The sequence below is a fragment of the Cuculus canorus genome, chromosome 5 (assembly GCF_017976375.1).
Source record: "Cuculus canorus isolate bCucCan1 chromosome 5, bCucCan1.pri, whole genome shotgun sequence".
Lineage (NCBI taxonomy): Eukaryota > Metazoa > Chordata > Aves > Cuculiformes > Cuculidae > Cuculus > Cuculus canorus.
Window position 1 is genome coordinate 22,366,210 of NC_071405.1, and position 24,103 is coordinate 22,390,312.

General features: G+C 39.5%; 1 protein-coding gene across 2 annotated transcripts; it reads left to right on the forward strand.

Annotated features, from left to right (window-relative positions):
* The first annotated feature begins 653 nt into the window (after nt 1–653).
* Nucleotides 654–24,103, forward strand: ZC3H14 (zinc finger CCCH-type containing 14). Of its 2 annotated transcripts, none has more exons than XM_054067284.1 (17): nt 654–788; nt 1,364–1,406; nt 5,385–5,499; nt 8,212–8,252; nt 8,579–8,774; nt 9,132–9,552; nt 11,438–11,598; nt 12,612–12,712; nt 14,019–14,174; nt 15,833–15,907; nt 16,340–16,496; nt 17,378–17,601; nt 18,850–18,970; nt 20,557–20,693; nt 21,681–21,775; nt 22,667–22,773; nt 23,449–24,103. In XM_054067284.1, the coding sequence occupies exons 1-17, from the start codon at nt 753–755 to the stop codon at nt 23,453–23,455; spliced, it is 2,193 nt and encodes a 730-aa protein (XP_053923259.1). In that variant the 5' UTR covers nt 654–752; the 3' UTR covers nt 23,456–24,103. The 2 variants fall into 2 exon arrangements, with proteins under 2 accessions (XP_053923259.1, XP_053923260.1); XM_054067285.1 differs by having other exon boundaries at nt 655–788; nt 9,132–9,300; nt 23,449–24,100.

Here is a 24,103-nt window from a genome sequence, read left to right on the forward strand (position 1 = left end):
CTGGTGCTTTGTAGTAATAACACTGCTAGAGGCTGCAACCTCTTTCTAAGGAATAAAAGGAATTTATTCTAAGGAATAATAAAAAAGGAATGTTGTTTCAAGGTGCTGATCAGTCTAACGTGGGGGCACAAAACTAAAATTCAATAGTAAAATGTTTTGTAGTAAGGCGTTAAAAATTATTTTGCTACTTTGCGTATCCCCATACCATATTTTCATAGTGAATAGATATTTAAAACTTCATTTTTTAAATCTTTTTCATTAAGATTAAAATAACCTTGTCGCTAATCGCATGGTATGCACGCTCGGGATAAGCTGCGTGGTGGGACTGGATAAACCGAGTTTATGAAATCCAGGAATGAAGAAAGAGGCAGGTTAAAAGCAGCATCACGTTGCGGGGGCAGGGTTTGGTGTGAGGGCTGCCCCGGCGCCTCGGGCCCACCTCGGGCACCCTGCGGCCCCCGCCATGTGCCCGGGCGCAGCTCAGCGGGGCGCCGGCAGGGGGCGCTGCGGGTGGAGGTTGCGCTCTGTGTCCCGGCAGGGGGCGCTGCGGGCGGAGGTTGCGCTCTGTGTCCCGGCAGGGGGTGCTGCGGGCGGAGGTTGCGCTCTGTGTCCCGGCAGGGGGTGCTGCGGGCGGAGGCCGCGCGCTCGGTGTCCGCGCGCTCGGTGTCCCGGAAGCGCCGGCAGCAGCCGTTTCATCCTGCGGCGGGAGCGGAGCGGGAGGCCGCGCTGGGAGGGGAGGGACCGGGGCGGCCATGGAGATCGGCACCGAGATCAGCCGCAAGATCCGGGTGAGAGAGGGGGCAGCCGGGCCGGACCGGACCGGACCCCGCGAACCCCGAGCCCCCTGCGCCCCTTGTGCCCCCCACAACCGTCGCACCCTGCTCCCCTTCCCCCGTCCCGCACACCCCCGTCACCCCCGCACCTCTCTGTCAGCCCCGCGCCCGCCGGCCCATCTCTCCCCGTGTCCCAAAGGGAGCCACTGTCTCTCCTGCGGCTGGAGGGTTTGTTTTTCACTTGCTGAGCCGGGATGAGCTTTTATCGAACCTCCCGGGCTTCGTTTTGTTTGCAACCTCATGAGTCCGGATGGTCTCTGCTTGAACTGGGGCTTGGAGGGTGGTAGCACCAGGAACTGGTGTGTAGATCTGGTATTGAGAGTGGGCTTCCTGGCAGTTCTTGCCGCTCTGCTGTCAGTCCCTCGCTGTCACCGAGTTCATATCAGGAGCAGTGGAGAAAATGAAAAGTAACGTGTTAAACTAACACATTCTAACAGTTAACGAGACAAATTTTGCTAAGCCTGGCACTGCTTTGCAGTTCGAAATACTTTATTTCTCTATCCCTTATGTGTGCTTTCATTATTTTTTAGGGTGCTATAAAAGGAAAGTTGCAGGAGCTGGGGGCTTATGTTGGTAAGTTTTATCATGTATTTAGCAATCTGTTTCGGGTTCATTCTTAGTTAGGAAACAACTGTCTAGTTAGTGGAACAGCATATTTGCTTGTTACTACTTGTATTACTGCATACAGCAGCCTAAAGCATGAGATGAATTATCTGAATTGTTGGGCTAGTATGAAAGAAAATGACTTGCTTCTTAGAATACGTGTAGTGTAAGTGTGAGAGGAGGCAGTGTCTGGACATGGATGTGTGATGAACTAAAAGGAAATAACTAAGAAGGTTAACAGTCTCCCCTTTCAAGGAGAACTGGTGGCAAGTGATTTGAAAGTAAAACAAAGAAACGATGATGTGTCTGTGAATATTTAAGGAAGTTTCTTTGAAGCTCAAGGAGAAACATTATATAAAGCAAGATCCTTGCAATATAGCAGCAGTTACCTGTGACTACTCTGAGATGGAATCAGTCTTTCTTAGGCATCTTTTCAACAGCATTTTGAATTCAGGTGAGATATTTGTCTATATTAGGAGAAAGAATATTACTGTCAGACAGAGGTAGGCTGGATCTTTTAGGAGGTGGAAAGCTGTATTTTACAGCAGTAAAAGTTGGTAACTTAGCAGATTGTTCTGTCAGAAGCAGAATACCTCAGTCTTGCAACTGCCTTGTTGTTTGTGATACTTCTTGAATTTCAGGTAAAGGAAAGGAATTGAGAGCATTGTTCGGAGACCCCTTGAGTTGCAGGACCGAGTTAAAAGTTTGTAGTTTGATCTTGAATTTATCTTATTTCATATTTAAAGGGGACCATTGTTGTCTTTTTCCATAACTCTTTTTTTGTTGTTTTTTTTTTTCTTTTACTGTCATTCCAGATTTTAGTTTCTCAGTCTTTCATTCTTTGTCTGCTTTTTCTTGTATTTTTGAAAAAAATCTTTCTTATCTGTAATACCAAAGTGCTGGTAGAATAATAGTAATCTTTGATTCCGTCTATGGCTGATTATTCTTTCTCTATTTTTTTTCTGTTTCCTGTATTCAGAAGGCATTAAAAAAAAAGAACTGATAACTGCTGTCCTCACCCCTCCTGGGTCTTGGGACAGCAAGATGGTGACCTGTGGGATAGACCCCCTCCCACAGTAGAGGAGGATCAGGTTCGCAAACACCTGAGGAACCTGAACATATATAAGTGCATGGGACCTGATGAGATGCATCCCAGAGGCCTGAGGGAATTGGCAGATGTGGTTGCCAAGCTACTGTCCATGATATTTGAAAAGTCATGGCAGTCAGGAGAAGTCTTGTGACTGGAAGAAGGGTAATGTGCTGATTTCTAAAAAGGGTAGAAAAGACAACCCTGAGAACTACCAACGTTTCAGCCTCACCTCTGTGCCTGGGAAGGTCATGAAACAGATCCTCCTGGAAGCTATTCTAAAGCACATGGAGGACAGGGAGGTGATTAATGGCAGCCAGCACGGCTTCACCAGGGGCAAATCCTGTATGACCAACTTAGTGGCTCTCTATGATGGGTTAACCGCAGGAGTGGACATGGGTAAACCGACGGATGTGATTTATCTGGACTTCGATAAAGTCTTTGACATGGTCCCCCACAACATCCTTCTCTCTAAATTGGAGAGATATGGATTCCATGGGTGGACAGTATGGTGGATAAGAAACTACTTGGATGGTCGTATTCCAAGAGTAGTGGTCAATGGCTCAAAGTCCAGATGGTGATCTGTGATGAGTGGTGTTCCTCAGGGGTCTGTACTGGGACCAGTGCTGTTCAATATCTTTATCGATATTGACAGCAAGATTGAGTGCACCCTCAGCAAGTTTGCAGATGACACCAAGCTGAGTGTTGTAGTTGCCACACCGGAAGGACAGGACATCATCTAGAGGGACCTGAACAGACTGGAGAAGTGGGCCTCTGAGAACCTCATGAGGTTCAACAAGGCCAAGTGCAAGGTCCTACACCTGTGTCAGGGCAATCCCCATTTTTAGTACACAATGGGGGATTGAGAGCAGCCCTGCAGAGAAGCACTTGGGGGTGCTGGTTGATGAGAAGCTCGACATGAACTGGCAAAGTGCGCTCACAGCCCAGAAAGCCAACTGTATCCTGGGCTGCATCAAAAGCAGCGTGGCCAGCAGGGCGAGGGAAGTCATTCTTCCCCTGTGTTCCTCTCTTGTGAGACCTCATCTGGAATACTGTGTCCAGTTCTGGAATCCTCAACGTAAGAAGGATATGGAGCTGTTGGAATGGGTTCAGAGGAGGGCTAGAAAGATGATCGCAGGGCTGGAGTACCTTCCCAGTGAGGGCAGGCTGAGTGAGTTGGGCTTGTTCAGCCTGGAGAAGATCTCAGATGAGATCTTATAGCAACCTTCCAGTACCTGAAGGGGGCCTACAGGAAAGCTGGAGAGGGGCTATTCACAAAGGCTTGTGGTGACAGGACGAGGGGGAACGGCTATAGGCTGCAGGGGGACAAATTTAGACTAGACATTAGGAAGAATTTCTTCAGAATGAGAGTGGTGAGGCACTGGCACAGGTTGCCCAGGGAAGCTGTGGCTGCCCCATGCCTGGAGGTGTTCAAGGCCAGGTTGGATGGGGCCTTGGGCAGCCTGATTTATCGGGATGTCCCTGCCCATGGCAGGGGGCTTGGAACTATATGATCTTTAAGGTCACTTCCAACCTTAACTATTCTATGATTCTATGATTTTGATCTATACTTAAAGTATCTTCACTATTTCGTGTTGAACAACCTGAGAAGCTGATCAGGTTTAAAAGTAGCTTGGCCAAAAAATAAAATTCATTCTAAGTTCCTAGATCTGCAGCTTGTGGTTTCCATTAGAAAAAAACAAAGCAATACAGAAAAAACCTCACCAAAAACAACAAAAAAGTTAGGGCTTAGACTAAGTGTGTTACGTTGGAGCACTTGAATAGTGATAGTGGAGTGCAGGTTCAATGTATGAATGTTATTTCTGTAGTATAGGGTACAGATAAATTATTTACAGGATATGTAGAGACACATAGAAGGAAGGTGATTAATTTAATTTGTATTTTTATTCCTATTTAAGATTTTTCATTTTTTAGGTCTTCTTAACATTGTGTACAGGCTTAACTTGATGAAATGAGAGCAGCTATATTAATACCTTGGTTTGAATTCACAATTTAAAGTAGATTTCCCAACTATTTTCACTTACTATTGTATTGTTCGTGTCCTGGATTGGTATTGGAGAGCGTGAGGTGTTTGATTAAATTAAATTGAAATGTGTGCTCAAGAAGCATCCGTAATGCCCTCAAGCAACAAATATGCCACTCAGTCCATCAGAGTAGTCCAGAGCTAGGCCAAAGTGCAAAGTCAAATACCAAACTGCCCAAAGCCTCAAATTCTGTCCTTTCTGCTAGGTATGTGTACCCTGTGTGAGCAGTCCAGCAAGGAAATGGATAGGAAATGGATTTCTCACTGTGTATGAAATTGCCTGTGTTAGGGAGTGTGAGAATCAAGACTCTCGGGGTTGCTGGTTGTTTGGTGGAAAATCTGGAAGTTAATACAATGTTGACTGTGTTTAAGGCAGAAATCAGAAAGGGGTATTTATCTGTTTGGATTTTGTAACAAAACAAAATTTGACATGGATAAGGATCTGTATTTAGCAATATTTGAAGTGGTGAAAATTGTAGATGATTTTTAGGGTTCAGGTAAAAGGATATAGGCAGCAGAGTGGCTTTCTTTTATCTTGTCCTTCTTGTGTTTTATTTACTTACTTTTTAAATGCTTTGATCTTACCTTCAGCTTATCCTCTTGTGAAGTTGTCATCTTCTATTTCTTACCCATACCTAAAATTTGTATTGAACCTCAGAGGAAAGGGAAGTCTTGTTGACTTGCTTACCTAATCTTCTGCCTGCAGAGTCTTTATAGTAAAACTGGAAAACACAATTCTGGTTACATGTTAAAGGATATTTGCTATGCCTTTTATGATTTATTATATTTTAAAACTACACATTTCTCTTTCTATTAGATGAAGAGCTCCCTGATTATATTATGGTTATGGTGGCCAATAAGAAGAGTCAGGAGCAGATGACAGAAGACCTTTCCCTTTTCCTTGGAAACAATACTGTCAGATTTACTGTCTGGTATGTTTGTAATGTCATACTGTCAATGTTTGTACTTGTCATACTTCTTAACAGCAATCAGGATTGCTTTCTGTAAGTGAAACCCGAGAATTTAAGAAGTTACATATCTTCCCATTGTGTGATTTACATCAGTAAAAACTTCTATTTTGCAGTTTTAATAAGTAAATTATTTTTAGTCTGTTACAGTTACACTATTACAGTGATAATTACGTGGCAAAGGGCTAGAGGACTTATAGTCTGTGTTTGCTTATAACTTCAGTCAAATCTTTGAATCAAGTGAGGACCATGTGTTGGCTTAAAAACATTCCTGCAAAGCCCACTGTGATCTTGAGACCATTATTCACTGTAGTTAGTTGTAAAATAGTTCTTCAAAAGCAAACTTCTTTTCTTTTATGCTAATATTGCTTCAGATTGCTGTTGGTGTTGGCAATTACTATATCAGGACAGACGAGTGATAAATCTAATTCTGTGCGCTGTCTTTGACAAGGCTTGAGCACCAAATGCTTGGGTGTTCCCACCTTTCAGGCTGTTTATTTATTACCAGTACTCAGCTCTTGAAAACAAAAGTAGAACCTCAGAATTATTGTGAGCAGGACAAGTTAGCAACAGATGAACTCTTTTCTAAACTCCTGGCAGTGCAGATTAATTTACGCTATGCTCCGTGACAGCCTTAGTCATCATATTTCTCATGCGTTTTCTAATACTGAATTTGGCTTGCAGTATAAACCTTTAATTAACATCATGTTTCAGAGTATCCAAACAGATATTTCACTCCAGAGATTTTTCTTTCTTTGAGTTGTGTATTTTTTCAAGTTAATCTTATTTCTGAGTCTCTAACCTGACATAGTTTTGTATGAACTAGAGAAATACTATATTTTCTCTGCTTTTTTAGTTTGCTGCCTTTGAAATTTTCATACCGACAGGTTCACTTCCAGTATTTCTTCAAAGTTATTAGTCTAATTCCTTTTTATTTGGTTAAGAGCTTTTATGCTATTAAATAGCAGAGGGAAGCGTTTTAGAAGTTGGGTATGTTATGAAACTGTAAACATTGAGAAGTGAAAATTAGTTCCAGCTATTATAATTCACTGTATTAACTATTTAAACTGATCTATTTCCATGTTACTTGTATGTATATCATTTGAGTTTGCTTACAAGTTGATGAGGGTAGCTCCAGTAGTAGGGTTTTGACTGAAACCTGATATACAGAAAGAAAGAACACAATAGCCCATAGCAGAAAACAATTCTGTGGCTTTGTAAATGAAACTAAAACTTTACTGAAAAAAATAATGAAGATGTAGAGAAATCAGCATTTTATATATATATATATATATATATTTAGAACTGGATATCAACCATGTAGTTCTTATATCTCCTGGTGATTTTGACACCTGCTTAAATTCCAAGTGTAGTGAGGTTTTTCATCTCGATTCAGTATCCACATTTGCTTGTAAATACGACTTCATTGTCAAGAGTGCTTCATGAGGTAATGAAGTAGGTATTAGTTAAAAGAATGATCAAAAAGAACACAAGAGGAAACCTGTGCATTGAGCTGTCAGAGGACTGGTGACAAAATGTTAAATGGCATTGTAGTTGGGAGTTTATTTCTTCTGAAGGCAACCAAGAACATTTACATTCTTAAACATTGGCTAAAGACAATACTCAACAAGGTCTGCCTTCCTCGTTTTTATTCTGTAGCTGGTTATTTGGGGTCAGCTGGCAAAAGTTTCATGGCAGTTCTGTGGCAGACCTGGCAATCCTGCTGGTTGGCCAATACTTCTTGCTCTGAATGAAGTGTCAGGTCACAGTTATCTGGAGGTCAGTGTGAAAACTGATATGCATCATCAGAGCTCAGCTGACAAAACTTTTAAGAGTTCTAGTGAAAACTCATGAAGTGAGTATAAGCCTTCCTTATACTCACATGCAGTCCTACTTTTCCCAGTTTTCAATATGTTTTTGTTCCTTAACTCCTTTCTAATAGTCTAAATTACAGAGATGCCCATGATCAGGTTTGAATTCCAAGTAGGAGGTTGGTTTTTTCTTTCTTCTTATGGTAATGTGTGTTTTTTTTTAAACAGCCTTATTATTTTATTGCCTTTTGATTTTTGGTGTTGCTTCAGCTTGGTGCCTTTTTCATGGGCAAATGGCAAATTTGGTACATTGCTGAAATGTTTTTGCTCATCAGTATGTCTCAAGGAATAGTGTTGGTGTAGACAAAGCATGCTGGAAGAATCCTGAGTATGTTAAATGCTGTAAATTGTATTTTGTTTAGGTTTGTATTTAGAATTATGTTTAACTTGCTACGCAATTAAAGTTTCAAATATGAAGTAAAATTTTCAGTCATGCTTTAGGCTTGTAACTTAGGTTTTTTGAATAACTCCTTTTAAAAGGCACTTAGCTCATACCATTGGTTGTAGTGAAAGAATGGGAAGTACTGGCTTTACTTAAGTAAACCAACTAAGTGCCAAACGTAGATGATGTGATGGGTACCTCACCTGCATGTATGAAGACTCACCGGAGACAAGACATTTGAAGCTTCCCTTTGGAGGTTAAATGTATGTTAGTTGATGGGAAGTGAAGTTTTAGATAAATGAGATGCTTGTTATAAGGGGGTCAAGTTGGTTTCTGAAAGATGATTATTCTGAGTGTGAGTTAAAGTTCTTTTATTTCTCCTTTTTCCCTTTTGCTTCCTTTGCTATCCCCCATCTATTCCAGGCTCCATGGTGTTTTGGATAAGCTGCGATCTGTGACTACTGGTAAGTAAAGAAATTAATTTTGAGAGAACGCAGGTTTCTCTCTTCTGTGTAGTGTTGTGTGTCTAATAAGTTTCAAAAAAAGAACTGACTGTTTTATTAATTATTTTCAATTTATATGGTCTTTTGGGTCCTGACTCAAGAAAATTGCTTTATATTTTGAGATAAAGAGCTTATTTCTGAATCCAGAATTTATTTCTGCATGTTTTTTGCTGATGTTTTCAGCTTGAAATATTTTCAGAGCTGTGCAATTTGTCGTTTGCAGTTTCTTAGCCACATTTACTGCAGAATCTGTGCTTTGTAAAAATGAAAGATATCTGTCTCCACAGAACCAACTAGTGTAAAATCTTCAGAACCTAATATCTTTGAGAGCAACCTTCCTTCCAGCAAAAGCAGTTCATGTGTGAGTGATGAGAGGAAGCGTGAGGACGTCCTGCCACCTCTTGCAGTTCTCAGCACTCGGACTGAAAGAAATGACTCGAGAGTTTCAACTAGCTCACAGGAGCAAAGGAACGCTGCTTCACGGTAAAGCTTCAGATTACTTATTAACAGTCATTCAGACATTAGAAGTAATGTTGACTGTAGTAGCCATTCTGAAGAACACAGATGGTTGGAAAGATCAAAGTCGTTTTGAATAAAAAAAGCATTGCTACAATTTGTTGCATAAAAAACATTAAATCAGTAATTCAGTTCCTTTTCTTTAAGCAACAGATGGGCTTAGATTAATTAACCAAACTAAAAATAGCACTCAGTGTGTTAGATTTGTACAGACAGTAGTACCGTAATGATTGTTCCTTGCTGGCTTTGTTTAAAAGACTGTTCTCATTTTCCAGAACTTTATTTGTAGATTAATTAATAGCTGGCAATATCTTTTTTTATCAGACAGTCTTGTGAAGATGGTTCTGCATCCCGCTTAACCTCTACAGTCAAGCCTTTGAGGGAATTGTCACCTTCGGAAGCTGTAATTGACATTAAACCTGAACCAGATGATCTAATTGATGAAGACCTAAACTTCGTGCAGGAGAATCCTTTGTCACGGAAGAAACCTATTGTAACTGTAACTTATGGTTCTTCTCGTCCTTCCGCTGAAATCTACCGACCACCAGCTAGCAGGAGTGCAGATGGCAATACACATGTGCACAGATTGGCACAACAGGGCAACTTACAGGGGAGCCGGCAGTTAGACACACAAAGCTGCAGGTCTTTGGGAACAGGCCAGCTGTGCAATCCAGAAGCGTTTGGCAGCTTAGCAGAAAGTTACAGACCCACCTTCAGACTTAGTGCTGATAAAGTAGGCAGTGAGGTTAGTACAGTGTGAACTATTGCTATGTTATACACTTGCTAGGAGCCTAAATTGCTATGTACACTTGCAGTAAGGTCTTGACCTCAGAGAAATTGAAGGACTTCGGTCACTGATAACAGTAGATTTGTGATTTCATTCTTTGAGTCCACTGATAAAAAGAGGTTGCATAGTTTAACATCATCACCTGACAGGTTGCTGCATCTCAGAGTTGATGAGCTTGTGCATCTTCATGCCATATTGAGTTGGACTAATGGGTTAGGACTTTGTTATGATGCACGTGATGAATCAGAAATAACATTTTTGATCTCTAAATCACTGGAACAGCATGATCTTCCATAAGTGCTATGTAAATTTCCAGCTTTACACAGCTCTGTAAGTCAGTATTTTTGGGGTCCTGTGTATTTATAACTATGCTAGATATAGTCTTCAAAGCCCAGATATGCTGCTTATTAGGGTTATTTTACTATTTAGAACCATGGCCTTTATGAACTCTTTGGGATGGGTGTTGTACAAAGGCAAACTAAAGGGTGGTTGTTGCCCTACATACTTTGGAGGCCAGACTAAGCCAAGCGGGGTGACAGTCTTAGCTGATTGTTTTAAGACTACCCATATGAATCAGTTAAGAGACCTTTGTGAGAAGAAAGAAGATTGTTATGACTGCTAAAGTTGCAATGAAGCAGGAATTTTACATACCTTGTATTCCAAGTGCATCTGTGTTTGTTACTGCTTACACAGTTCTCTGTCTTTGCTGCTACTTAGTTAGTTCTGTATAAAGGACAACAAATTCTATTCAGAAATCTAGAATGTTTTACAAATACTTGTGCTGATGTGTTTTGTTTTTTAAGATGGGGAAGTGAGAGTAAGAATATAGTGATTTGTTTAAGGCTATACATAAGACATTGATGAATGACAGTCACTTCTCTCCTTGGAAGTATTAGAAAAAAGATCTTGTGATTATTTTCTTCTATTACTATTTCATTAATGTCTGGAAAAGGGCTGTTTCAGGGGTGTTTCTTAGAATGGTGGACCTTTGCTGTATTCTGCCTTCTTTTAGACAGTTCTTCTGCTTTGGGAAGTTTTACCTTTAAAAAGGTAATTTCTTTAGATATTGTGTTTTTCTACTGTGTGAAGCTTCTCTTTTGGTATAGTCTAGGTCCATCCCTTAGAATATTGCTTTCTTCTTGGAGGATATAGGGTAATTTAAAGGATACTGAGTGTAAACCTAGTATCCAGATGCCTTGTTGTGCTCGTGTGTATTTCAGTGCTGAGTGATGGTTCCGACAGGAATTACTGGCATGTGCTTTCTCCTATGCTTTCACACAGCTTAGCATTTATATTTGTCACTACCACATGTCCTGTTATGATGTAAGTGGCTGTATCAACAGGGACCTTGCACTGCCCAAGCTGGACCATCCTGGCCCTGCATAGCTATTGACATCCTTTGGAATACGTCAGCTTGCTAGAAATGAATTCTTATGCTAATCTGAAATTAGAGTTGATACAGAGAGAAAGTCATTCATATTGATTTCACTTTTCTCTGTCAGACTTTCAACAGGTGCAACTAGACAGATAGTATGAATTCCTTTTGAAAACCCTACTTTGTTTGTAGGTATTGGATAAATTATATGTGCTTTAGTCTTCTCCTTTTGTAAATTTTATTTATAGTTACGATTTTACTAAGATATTTCAGTGTAAATATGTCTGATTTTCAAATTTTCTTAGTGCTGTCATTTTTTTCTGCAGACAGTACAGTAGTCCTAGACTCACGCAAATTGAGTGGAAGTTCTCCATCTTCTGGATATAGTTAGAATTGCAATATTTTCTCGCTTATTAATACATGTTCTTTGTATTAATTTAATTATTTTGGCTCCTCTGTTTATTGTAGGAAGAAGGCTCCAGGAAGAGACGGTTGCCTGTTGTAAGCTCAGTAGTCAAAGTGAAAAAATTCTGTAATGACGGGGAAGACGAGGAGGAGGAGGAAGACTATGGATTGCGAACAGGAAGCATCTCCAGCAGTGTGTCTGTACCTGCAAAGCCAGAAAGAAGGTACTTAAGATCTTAGTGATTCTTTGTGGTTTACAGAATGAATTTAATGAACAAAAACTTTGAAAATGCAAGTTGTGGAAAACTGTTGGCTGTTTTGAGAACTGACATATAAAATTCAGTAAGCCCTTCTTGTATTTTTGTACTGTCTCACAACTGTGAGTGAGATGTTTATATCAGCGTTTCAATGGAGTGGTATAAATTCATATCAGCATGTTTCAGACCAGGTATTTAATGTGGTAAAAAAATGTTAGAGGAGTTCTAATTGCTTTGTTTTTATTTTTGGAATAGTTTTCAAACCCATCATCACTCTTTCTTTAAGGTGATTTTAATTTTTTAAAAGATTTGAGAGGTTTGAAGTTTTTTTTTTTTTTCTGCTCCCTAATTCTGTCTGAATGTCAGGTGTCGAAGTACATCAGTGGTTTTAATCAGATTTTCAACATTTGAGCTAGGGAAGAGATTGTTCTACAGATCTACAGTGCCAGCTTGTATAAGATTTGTTTTAACATAGAATCTTACTGAATTTATCTTCAGCACCACAGCACATTTATCTGATTAAGACTTCCTTATTGTTGATGCTGAAAGACGAACATAAAGTTTATTTTGCAACTAAGATGTTTTTGATAAAGTCAGTTTTCAGCCAGATCTTACTCCCCCAGGGCAACTGCGTAATTGCTGGTGCCAACACAAACATAGTACCAGGCATGTGAGCAGCAGAGGTGGGATGAAATGTATGGCAGCGTATGTCCCTTTCAGATGCAGCATAGTTTTATAGCACCTTGGGGTGAGAGGTGAAATCACACCTCTGGACCTCTTTTTCAGATTTTTTGTGGATCTCCATCTACTCAGAATAAATTAACAAGGTGAAAACAATTATCGATCAAGTAATTTTAGGTTATAATTTCTATTAGTATTATGCATAACTGCATTAACCTGTTGAAATATCTATGTTTAACATGGATACACTTGCTGTTGCAATTCATGTACAATTAATTTTTTTTTTTAATCTCCCTTAGACCTTCATTGCCACCTTCAAAACAGGCCAATAAGAATTTAATACTGAAAGCAATCTCTGAAGCACAGGAATCTGTTACAAAAACAACCAATTATTCCACTGGTAATTAGCATTATTTTTATTTGTGCTAAGCTATAATATTTCCAAGTGTTGTTTTATAAGTCCTAGCTAAAGACAGCACTTAAGAGAAAGAACAGAATGTTAAATAGTGGGTTTCAGTGATACACATAAGGGGTTTTCCATGTTCTGTAAACAGTTTTTTTGAAAGTTTTGATCTTGTAGTTTGACTTAACGTGAGAATATTTTAGTGGAGAGGCCAAAAAGCGCCCCTTTGCAGTTTAATATAGAGGTAGTGTGTGAATTTTATCTGAAGTGTTTTGAATAGAATAGTAGAATAAGTTCATTTGAAGTATGTAGGTAAAACAAAATGGTAAGATCATAAATGAGAAACCCAATACTGAGCAGTGTCTTTTAGTTGTATGTGCTAGAGGTTGAGTGCTAATGTGATATTCAGCAAGGGAAGAATATGCTTTGGCTTTCACAGCCAGTTCTGATGGTCTTAGCAGAAGGCAGGTAAAGAAGTCAACCTGTTGTCCCGCTACCCCCGAATTCCATGCTACAATTAACTGAAAGGAGGTTATAGCAAGGTGGATGTTGGTCCCTTTTCCCAAGTAATAAGTGATTAGACCAGAGGAACTGGCTGCAAATTGTGTCAGGGGAGGTTTTCAATTGGACATTAGGAAAAATTTTTTCACTGAAAGTGTTGTCAAGCATTGAAACAGGCTGCCCAGGGAAGTGGTGAAGTCAGCGTCCTTCGAGGTATTTAAAGGAGGTATACATGTGGCACTTAGGGACGTGGTTTGGTGGTGGACTTGGCAGTATTAGGTTAAGGGTTGGACTCAATGATTCTTACAGTCTTTTCCAACCTAAATGGTTCTATGATTTTACTACCATCAAGTTTTATTCTGTTTGCAAGCACCTTAGAATAGGGTAGCTGGTACTGTATGAAAAACACACATTAATAATCTATGATTGTTTATATGAAAGGTGAAATGAGAAGGGATTGCAATACCGTAAGAAAGTACCAAATTCATTATGTGTAGAAGTGGATGAATTAATAGTTTTCTGACCTATTCTAACCTACTCTAACCCTTCTCATGCTGTTTTATCTTACATGCAGATCTTCTGAGGTGCCACTCAGAGTGCTCTATGCACGCGCATGAATGTGCTTCTATACTAAGCCTTTTACGGGTAGCTAATGATGCTTTATGTGGAGACAGATGCTTAGGAATTATTTTTCTGTATGTGTAGGAATTTATTAGAGTTATTTTGGCACCGTAAGTAAAATTAGTACTGTTGTGTGATTGGGTTGTATGTAAATGATTTAACATTGTTTCTTTATTTAAAGTTCCACAGAAACAGACTGTTCCAGTTGCACCAAGAACTCGAATTAGCCCAGAACAATCACAGTTAGAAGTAATCCATGTGCAAAACAAACTACCTGCTCTGAGTTCTCAGCTGCGAGTAGAAGAGCCAAAGGAGCAGACAGCTGAAGGAATTCAAGGTCATCTGATAATGTTCTTGAAAAATTTATACCAGGGCATGCCATTTTACAACAGGCTGAGCAAAGAAAAGGGAGGTGGTTCAGTCCATCCCTGGAGGTATTTAAAAGACGGGTAGACAAGGTGCTCAGAGACATAGTTTAGTGACAGATAGGAATGGTTGGACTCGATGATCCAAGAGGTCTTTTCCAACCTGGTGATTCTATGATTCTATGAAATGCTTTTAATTTTTGAGTCAATATCAAAGGTTGCATGTGGAAATGCCCTGAAAACCAAGAAGGTTTCTAAAGCATGGCTGTAAGATAGATACGCACAAACCCATACACACACAGGTAACCTCAGAGGAATTAATCAGTAAGCAAAGGGTGTAATAGCATTGTGGCATGTCACTGAAGAATAATTTGCATAAGCAAATGCAATAAACAAATGTATCCATTTATATTGGGATAAATTCTCTTTTCCCTATCCTTTGCATGTTTTTTCCTTAATATCTTAAAGGATTAATTCTATCACAAAGCTTATATGAGAGAATTAAGATACTCTTAAGTTTGGAATGATTTTCCAGCGTATGAAGTATTAAAGGATTCTTTCTGACGTACTGTTACCACACAAATAGTTCTAATGTTTTACTTTAATTAATGTAAATATTGGAATATTTTTGCTGTCACAGGACAGCTGATATTAGGGTAACTGTGAACAGTCAGGGTTTTTTTCACTTCTGTTATGAAACTCTAGAGGGAAAAATAGAGTAACATTTAAAGGCAATCAAAGTGTCTTTTCAGCGTTCTTGTGTTACAAAGAAGGAAGTTTGTGTATGTCTGTGTTAGTTACAAGAACCATAGAAGTAAGAATGTGGAAAAACTTCTGTAAGAAGTTAATTCACTAAGTGTTTAGATTAAATTTAGATTATCAAGTAAAATTTGGTTTCAGTAAAATCTTTTTTATATCAGCTCATTGTCATTGTTAAGGAATGGAAAACATTTGTTATTTAAAAAAATTATTTTTTCAGTCTCTTATTTGTCATATGAATGTATTTGGGATCTTTCTGCCAACATAAAATAGTGGAAATTTTATCTCTAAAGTACAGAAAAAGAAGCTTTATCAGTCTTCGAATTAATGTACAGAAAATGTTTATGGTATGTATTTTTGCTCTTTTGCCATTGAAATGGAAATGGCAGCTTACTTAGGAAACCTACAAAAAGCAAAATAATTTTCTTTAAACCATAAGTCAAATGTAGAGCAGTACTACTCTGATTTATTTCACCTCTTGTAAGAAGACCGTAAAGTAGTCCCTTGTAGTTAGGTGCTCTCCTGTGTGCTATCACTGAACAGTCCACACCTCTACAAATGAGGAGGAAGAATTTGGACTTTATAAGTTGCCATACCCACAGACCTGATTTGTACTGACCAATAATCATGGGACAGACTAAAGTCTTTGAGTATTTAGATTTTGCTCTGCCATCTGTCTGGAGAAAACTTGTTACTGTTTCTGAAACAATGGAAAAGGTTTTCATAACAGTGAGAGTGGTGCTTTTTTGATAGAAATGTGAAGGGGGTTGATTTCTTTTTTAATCAAAGGAATTAGAAGAGTATGCTTTAGTTCTTTATAGTTTCATTTTGACATGCAGTAAAATATGCTTCTAATTACTGGTTTTTTTAGGAGTTGAACAAAAAGACCTCTCTTGTCAGCTCCAGATTGATCCTGTGATTGAAGATACCTTGCAAGTGACTCAAGGTTAATTCTTCTGATCTTTTATTTTCAAATTGAATACTGTTGGCCAGCAAATGTTAAAATATAACTTCCTTTTCAATTAAACATACCGATTTCTAATATTTTCTGGTTTCTACATCTCTAAGAAATAAAAGCATTGCATCAGTAGGTGTTCAAAGCCTGAGAGATTCTGGAGGCCTGTGGACTCCCTTCAATACTGTTGTAACACAGCCGTTTGAGTAACATAGTTTCCTGTTCTGGTCTAGTATGGCTTATGACTCCTGTTGATCCACTTCTGTGGAATTAGCTTGGAATTAAAAATGTTTTTTGGAAGTTACTAATAAGAAATTAAACTGTAATAAAATCAGTTTATCAGCCATGTAAATTGATATTAAAAAGTATGGCATAAGTTAAGAGCACTACACCCATTGCTATATCATTTTTCTCCCAATTCAGATTACTATGATGCAGAATCTATGATCCACGCAGATACCAGGTCATTTATCCTGAAGAAGCCCAAGTTATCTGAGGAAGTAGTGCTGCAGAATCAGCAACTGGGAAAGAGGGCAACAGAGGCAATACGAGTACTCTCAGGACGTCTAATACAGACACGGTAAAAAAGTTCTTTCTTTGGGGACTGTTAGTAGTCAGAATGCTTGTTTATGGTTGAGATGGAATCATTCAGTCAGGATGTGTGAAATCATGGAAAATGGACTGACACTGAATAGTAGAAGGGGAAAAAGCAGGATCAACAAAACCCCTAGAAATCCTTCTAAATGGAAAATAATTCCCAGGGTCAACTGTAGCTTAAGCATGTCTTTGAATTACAAGAAAGAAGGAGCTGGAAAGTATTGCTCTTTTTTGTCATAGCTCTGATTTTCTGAAATCATCTCCACTGAAAGACTGGAGAAAATGTGTGCATCCTATGTTTTTTGTACTCCCTCTTTTATCCAAGTTAACTACTGTCAGATAAAGGGTACTAGGCTAGAGTGATCTTTCAATTAGACTGAGTGTTAAGAGTTCTCAGCGTCAGTATTTCAAGTCTCTCTTTGTAGTCCTACAAATTTTTACACCTGCCCTTTCATAACGTGCCGCTCAGTATTTTTGAGATGCCTGTTTGGTGTGTTAAAAGAATGGTATTAACCCTCTTTTTTAATCTCAAAACTGTGAATTCCTCAAAAGACTGATCACTTTCTTTTCTCTAACTGTGTCTATAAATGAGCTTTTGGATCTATCTGTTGAGCAGAATGCAACAAACTGAAATGTACCTGCCACATTCTCTGCTGTGACATTGATATCTGTATTTCTTATTAGTGCTTCAGGGAGACTAGAAGGCAAACTATTTATTGGAGTGCATTATTAGTAGTCTTATGTTAACAGAAGGTTTGTTACTGTGTAGCTCTCCATAGATTATATTGTACTAATTTTAGTTACTAGTGCAGCTCACTTTTTTACTCAAACCTCTATTTTTACTACATTTCTTTTGTTTGATAGAGACCAGCTTGCACAGGCAGAGAAACCTGGCAGTCCCAAGTTCATCGTGACACTGGACGGTGTGCCCAGTCCACCAGGATACCTCTCTGATCAAGAAGAGGAAGATATGTATATAACTGAAGGATTAAAGCCAGTTACCCAAAATATATGTGCCAGCAAAGGATTAAAAGGCCTTCTAGTGCAGCAGATGCAAATTGTAACCAGGCAGCTAGAAGGCAATGAGGGTAATTATGCTTACAAATAGGATCTAACATCAATATGGTGGTTTAATTGTAGATAGAACTCTTGGTTATGTCTCTCTTAAGGCATTGGCACATTTTTACTAGTACAATTAAATATATGTTAGAGTACTACCCTTGCAAATCTGTGCTTTTGCTGGTATAGTCTCTTCCATACTCCTGATAAAGCTGTTTGGTACAGGAGACTGTTACAGTTGTATCTCTGTTAGGGATTTTTATTTCATTAGCTACCTTAGCCAAAAGTAGCACGAATGTGACTGAAGTTCTCACAGAATCAGATCAATGTGGGAGTGATTTGTACGAGCAATGTGGGTTTACAGTATGAACGCATTAGTTAGCTTCAGTGTGGTGCCAGGAGAAGGCATAAATAAGGCTGCGGATGGGATGTTGCTGGAGCAAGTGTGTCACTAGTAAGGTTAGAGGGGTAAGTTTAGCAGTCCTGGAAAGCTTTGAAAATCTGAAGGTTTAGTCATATTTGGGAAGATAAAAAACAGTGAATGTGTAATTGCCTGAATTTGCAGAATAAGGTTTTACAAGTAATGTTAAATAGGAGAAAGTCAAAGTCCCAGGTTCCCCCAAGTGTAGTGAAGGTATTAAATGTTTCAGCTTCTTAAAATGCTTTTTGGATTGGAGTCTGGGTTCAGGTAACTGAAGTGAATGTGGTGAATCTGTCCTAGCAAATCACATGAAAGTGGTTCTTTTTTTGGTGTGGGCCCCATACCAATAAATCCTATCTGGTTAATGTAAAAATTTATTTTTTACTTTATCTCTTGAAATAATTTTCTAGAGCCAAAAATACCTTGGAGAAAGGAAGCGTATCTATTATTAACACATGGCTCAGCAGAAGAGTATGGTTCAGCTGAAGAATCTTTGTCTTGTATGATCAAGATCTGGTCTGTTTGTCTTTCACACCTCACTTGGGATTTGTGAAGAAAATGAATCTACTTTGCTTGTAAACAGTGCAAGTTTGATCTCCTATCACCAAAAGGCAGCTGCCAGCCCAATATTATGGCTTCTTTCACTTTGTAGTTTTGGAAATTTTCTTTAGACAGTATGATCATACCTAAATTTTTACTGTCGTGACATTTTTGGATTAATGGAGGCTTATTGAAAACTGGGCTTAAAGGACAGAGAGAAGAGGAAATATTGTAGATTTCAATTGTGCTAAATTATGTACAATATAGAATCATAAACGTTGGGTTTTGGTTTGTTTTTTTTTTCTTTCCTTCCTAGGGGATATGGAACAGTTAAATGTGCTGCAAAAACAGGAGAAGGTTCTTGAGCGCTGCAAGTACTGGCCTGCCTGTAAAAATGGAGATGAATGTGTGTACCATCACCCCACACTGCCTTGCAAGTGAGTAGTGCAAAGCTCATCCACTTGGCATGGTACTATTATTTTTATTTCCGTGTTAATATACTAATATTCCAAGATAGCATAAGTCTGTTAGGGTATGATTAGAGCTAGAATATCACACTGAAATTTCTGCTGGTTTCCTCTCATCTGTTGTCTGCCATTTGTCAGAATACAGTGATGTTTCTAGTAAGTAGAGTCACAGCTGTGCTCATGCAGAGAAAGCTCAAGTTTGGCATACAGGCTGGTGGTTTTGTGTTGCTTAGAGATGTGGGAACTGATGTCTTGGAACAACAGGCACTCTTCTGCTAGTTGTCAAAATGCTTTAAAGCACATTAGGGTACCACTACATTGTAATGTTGTGATTGCTTTTATTTGAACGCAAAGCATGACTCTGGAATGTGAAGTGTGCCTTCGGCTTCTCTTTCACAAGTAACAACTGTCTAGAAAAGCAATTTCTACTTTAAGATAAATGTTACGAGATTGGGTAGCATCATCTACTCAGACATTTGAATTCTCTTTTAAAATCTGACACAACTAAATTCAAAATAGCACTTTCACTTCAGTGAAGGAGCCATGCTACTTACGGAATTCTGTACCCATCTAGGCAAAGGTCTACATTCACAGTGCCTTTGTTGCTCTGCACTGCACACTAAGAACAATGCCTCTTCGCTTGCAATACGTAACTCGCTACTCAACTCCACTGAGCATGAGGTCGTTCAGTTATTTACTGAACATAGAGCATCCGCAGGGGAAATAAATACAGATCTCTTAGTGTACAGCCAGCACACTACACTATGTGCGCTCGCAGCCCAGAAGGCCAACTGTATCCTGGGCTGCATCAAAAGAAGCGTGGCCAGCAGATCAAGGGAAGTGATTCTTCCCCTCTATTCCTCTCTTGTGAGACCTCATCTGGAATACTGTGTCCAGTTCTGGAATCCTCAATGTAAGAAGGATATGGAGCTGTTGGAACAGGTCCAGAGGAGGGCTACAAAGATGATCAGAGGGCTGGAGCACCTTCCCTGCGAGGACAAGCTGAAAGAGTTGGGCTTGTTCAGCCTGGAGAAGAGAAGATCTCAGAGGAGATCTTATAGCAACCTTCCAGTACCTGAAGGGGCTACAGGAAAGCTGGGAAGGGGCTATTCACAAAGGCTTGTGGGGATAGGACCAGGGGGAACGGGTACAAAGTAGACAGGGGCAGATTTAGACTAGACATTAGGAAGAAATTTTTCACCGTGAGAGTGGTGAGTGGTGAGGCACTGGCACAGGTTGCGCAGGGAAGCTGTGGCTGCCCCATGCCTGGAGGTGTTCAGGGCCAGGTTGGATGGGGCCTTGGGCAGCCTGATTTAACGGGATGTCCCTGCCCATGGCAGGGGGGTTGGAACTAGATGATCTTTAAGGTCCCTTCCTTCCGTCCCTAACTATTCTATGATTCTTCACCCGCATGCCCTGCTTTGGTGTCAACTAACACACATGCGCAAGCCTGGTTGTAGTTCTGGCTTTCTGTGATATTCTGGCTTTAATGCACAACAGCTCTTTGGGGATTTTGCTGTGAGTATGGGCTTATGACTCAATTTCTTTTCCTTCAGAGTTTTTCCTAACTGCAAATTTGCTGATAAATGCTTGTTCATCCATCCAAACTGTAAATACGATGCAAAGTGCACTAAGCCAGACTGTCCCTACACTCATGCCAGTCGACGAACCACCCATCCGTCTTCTAAACCAGGTGAGCACCTTTTGTTTTTCTAAGCTTTAAATGAAAGTGCTGAAGGGAAAACAGTATGTTTTGGAAGCAGAAACTGACAGTGGTGAAAAAAAAAATTTTTTGCTTGATTTGTCTTAATTTTCTTTCAACTCTTAATGCTAGATGAAGAAGAATAATCCATAGTTACCACAAAAACTGTTAATGGAAAAATCCCTGGACACTCTTATACAAGAGTCCCTATGAAATCTATGCAAGGCCAAAGTGATGACTTGCATAAGTTGTCCCTTCTGGAGGGATTAGCCTGCACTGCAGTTTTACCACAGTTTGTTTCTTGAAGTAGATACATGTTGTGCCAAGAGCTTTTGACACCAGTTGAAAACAGGTTTCTCTCTCCGTGTGAACATTTTTTTCTTTAATAACATTGCAGGAGTTAACTTTATGTAACACTGAGGATGAGGTTACCCGGTGAAGGCAGTAGCTGTGGTTGGATTACGGATTGGTATTCCTGCACCTTTGAACAGTGCCAAGGTGGAAGACCTTTACTACGCTGAAGTCATGGTCTTTTGGAAGTGGTTTAGCCCTTAGACATAGTGTGACGCAGTTTTGTATCTTTGCCAGAAGGCAGAGCACCATATGCTTATCCCCTGTATCATTTCCAGCAGCTCCTGTGTATTCCTGGAGAGAGCACTGCCTGTGCTTTTCAGTCCTGTTAGCTGGCTTGCTGCTGGCTCCAGCTAACATTTAAATGTCTTTGCCCACCAGAATCTCTGTTTAATTTGTTGGAAGCATTGCCATGACTGGGTACCTTCTGTCCTGAAACAGTGAAGAGCCAAGACTAATCATTAGTGGATTGTGATATGCTTCCTGTTTCTTGCAGAACTTTGGAGTAATATAAAATGTAATCTCTTGCAGAAGAGTCGATGTATTTGTTTGTGTGGAGCGATATTAAACACAGTAGTTTATTCTGATCCAGGCTCACTTTTTTGTTCTTTTGTTTTCTATGATTAGCACCACTACCTGCGCCATCTCTATCCTCCACTAGTCGGCTGTGCAAGTTTTTTCCTGCTTGTAAGAAAATGGAATGTCCATTTTACCACCCAAAAGTAAGAATTATCTCCTACCCCTTCACTTCCTTGCCAGAAAGATACTTGAAGTTCCTTACTGTGGGTCAGGAAAAGTCACTAGCATTTCATACTTTTTGCTTGTACTTTTCACATTTTAACTTCAGCTCAGAAACAGAATATGAAACGCAGCGATTTCAAGAATTTGGAAAACTACGTTTTTAAATAATCTTTCTACAGGATTTTTGAGAAGTTTCAAACAGGCAGCCACAGCACTGGTCAAAAATCTGCCCAGCCAGGATGCTGGGGGCAGGGGAGGTCACATTGTAGCCTATATGGAAGGAATATGTTTCAGACTTGACTCTTCAGATGTGCTGCAGTGTGTCAGAACTTTAAAGACTGCCCCGTTACCCTGGAATATATATCCACATAATTTATACAGTGCAAGAGTTTGTAACTCAGATAGTTCTGTTCTACAGAAATGTTTCCCTGTGTATTGTTAGTAAGTTCAGTGCTTTTTGAAGCCCTGATGATGCTGAAATGCACTGTGTCCCCAGGACTCTTCCCAGATATTGTTAGCCAGATTCTCTGTCTTTTCCTCTCTCTTTCAGATAAAGCTGTGTCATGCTCCTAACATGTAGACAACAGATAAATTGAAACTGAAGTCTGTAAACCCTTAAAAGCAAAGGAACTTCCACCTGTTAGTGCAGTGGCATTTTCGGAGTATCTAATTTAATTAAGATTCTTGAAAAATATTTCCTTCTGTCACAGAGTTGAACTGATGGCACTGCCTACATAGTTGTTGATTCATTGATCCATCAGATATGTTGTACAGTAATACAAGTTTGCATACAATACATTGTAGATTAGCTTGTTCAGGTGTTCAGACAGCCAATGTTGTGTAGCCTTCTCTGAAATGCTTTCATTTTTTAGCATTGTAGATTTAATACCCAGTGTACAAGACCAGACTGCACTTTTTACCATCCAACTATTGCTGTACCTCCACGCCATGCCTTGAAATGGACTCGAACCCAAACCAGGTGAGACACTTTGATTTTATTTTTCTTGGTTAGGTTTAGAGTGTGTGTTTGACTTACATCAGCAATGTAATTTTACTCACAGGAGTAACGTGTGCGCTGAACGAAGATTGTACAAAGACAGACAGCTGTTAGACGCATCTTTCTTTTAGAGAGAATCCTGACCCAATTGAGTTTAGTAGTATAAGCATTAACTAAAGTGATGCAACACTGAAACGCAAGTGCCCTGCAGCTTGGGTATAGCTGAGTCACTGGGATCCTGACACATTGTATTTACTGAGTTTTATTTGATTAAAGCTGAAAATCCAACATCAGCTCTTCTTTACTATTGTTTTATCTGTCTTCTCCATATAACATTCAGATGTTTCTTGGAGTGTTTCTGGCAGAACAGCTCCTTCCTGTCATCTATCCATGATTTCATAAACTGGTAGCAAACTTCCCAAAGCTGGAGTCAGTGGCCTGTCTTAAAGGCAGTCAAATCAGTTGAGCCTTAATCTCATAGAATCACAGAATAGTTAGGGTTGGACGGGACCTTAAAGATCATGTAGTGATTCCAACCCCCATCATCTGCAGAGGGTCTTAATCATTACAGGGGTAGGATGCAAATCAGTTCTCAAGTCATCTTTACAGACCAGTAGGACTGCTACTTATGTGAATTGTTTTTCTCTTTCCCCTCAGTGAATGAGTATGATACAACTTGGGACTGAACTTTGTCTCCTTTGGACAGTAGTGGAAAGGCAGATGAACCACCACAGAGGAGCACAGGATGTCAGAAAAAAACCCACAGATTCTGACCTTTTAATATACATTGTTTTCATAAAATAAGGTTGACTTGAAATGTCTTGGATTTTCCAACTTTGAGCAATTTTACATTTTTTTTTAGACTGTAAGAAAAAATGTCTGTGTAAGAAAAGTTAAACTTTGAATTCCATTAAAAAATTTCAAAGCACATTTTGTGTTCTATTTGGGTAATGTTTCTTTCTTAAGACTAGGTATGTGGAAGAAGTAAGTGTATCATCAGAACGTCTTAGAAAGCCTATTCCTGTATTGGGATCAATACTAGACGTATTTTTAGTTCATCAGATGTTTGGTACAATGCATACAACTGAACTGGTGTCCTGGCAAACAGTGACAGAATGCTTCACCTGCTCACTGGGAAAAGAGTGAAGAGTTTCTTTCGGGCATTTTTTTTCCACATAATAGTCATCACAGCCCTGATGCTTTCTCCAATGGGGAAAACCCAAGGACAAGGGAAAAAAATGCTTCATAAGCAAGAACAACTAAACAATTCATGGTATGGTGCTCCATTTAAAAAGCCTACAACATTAAATAC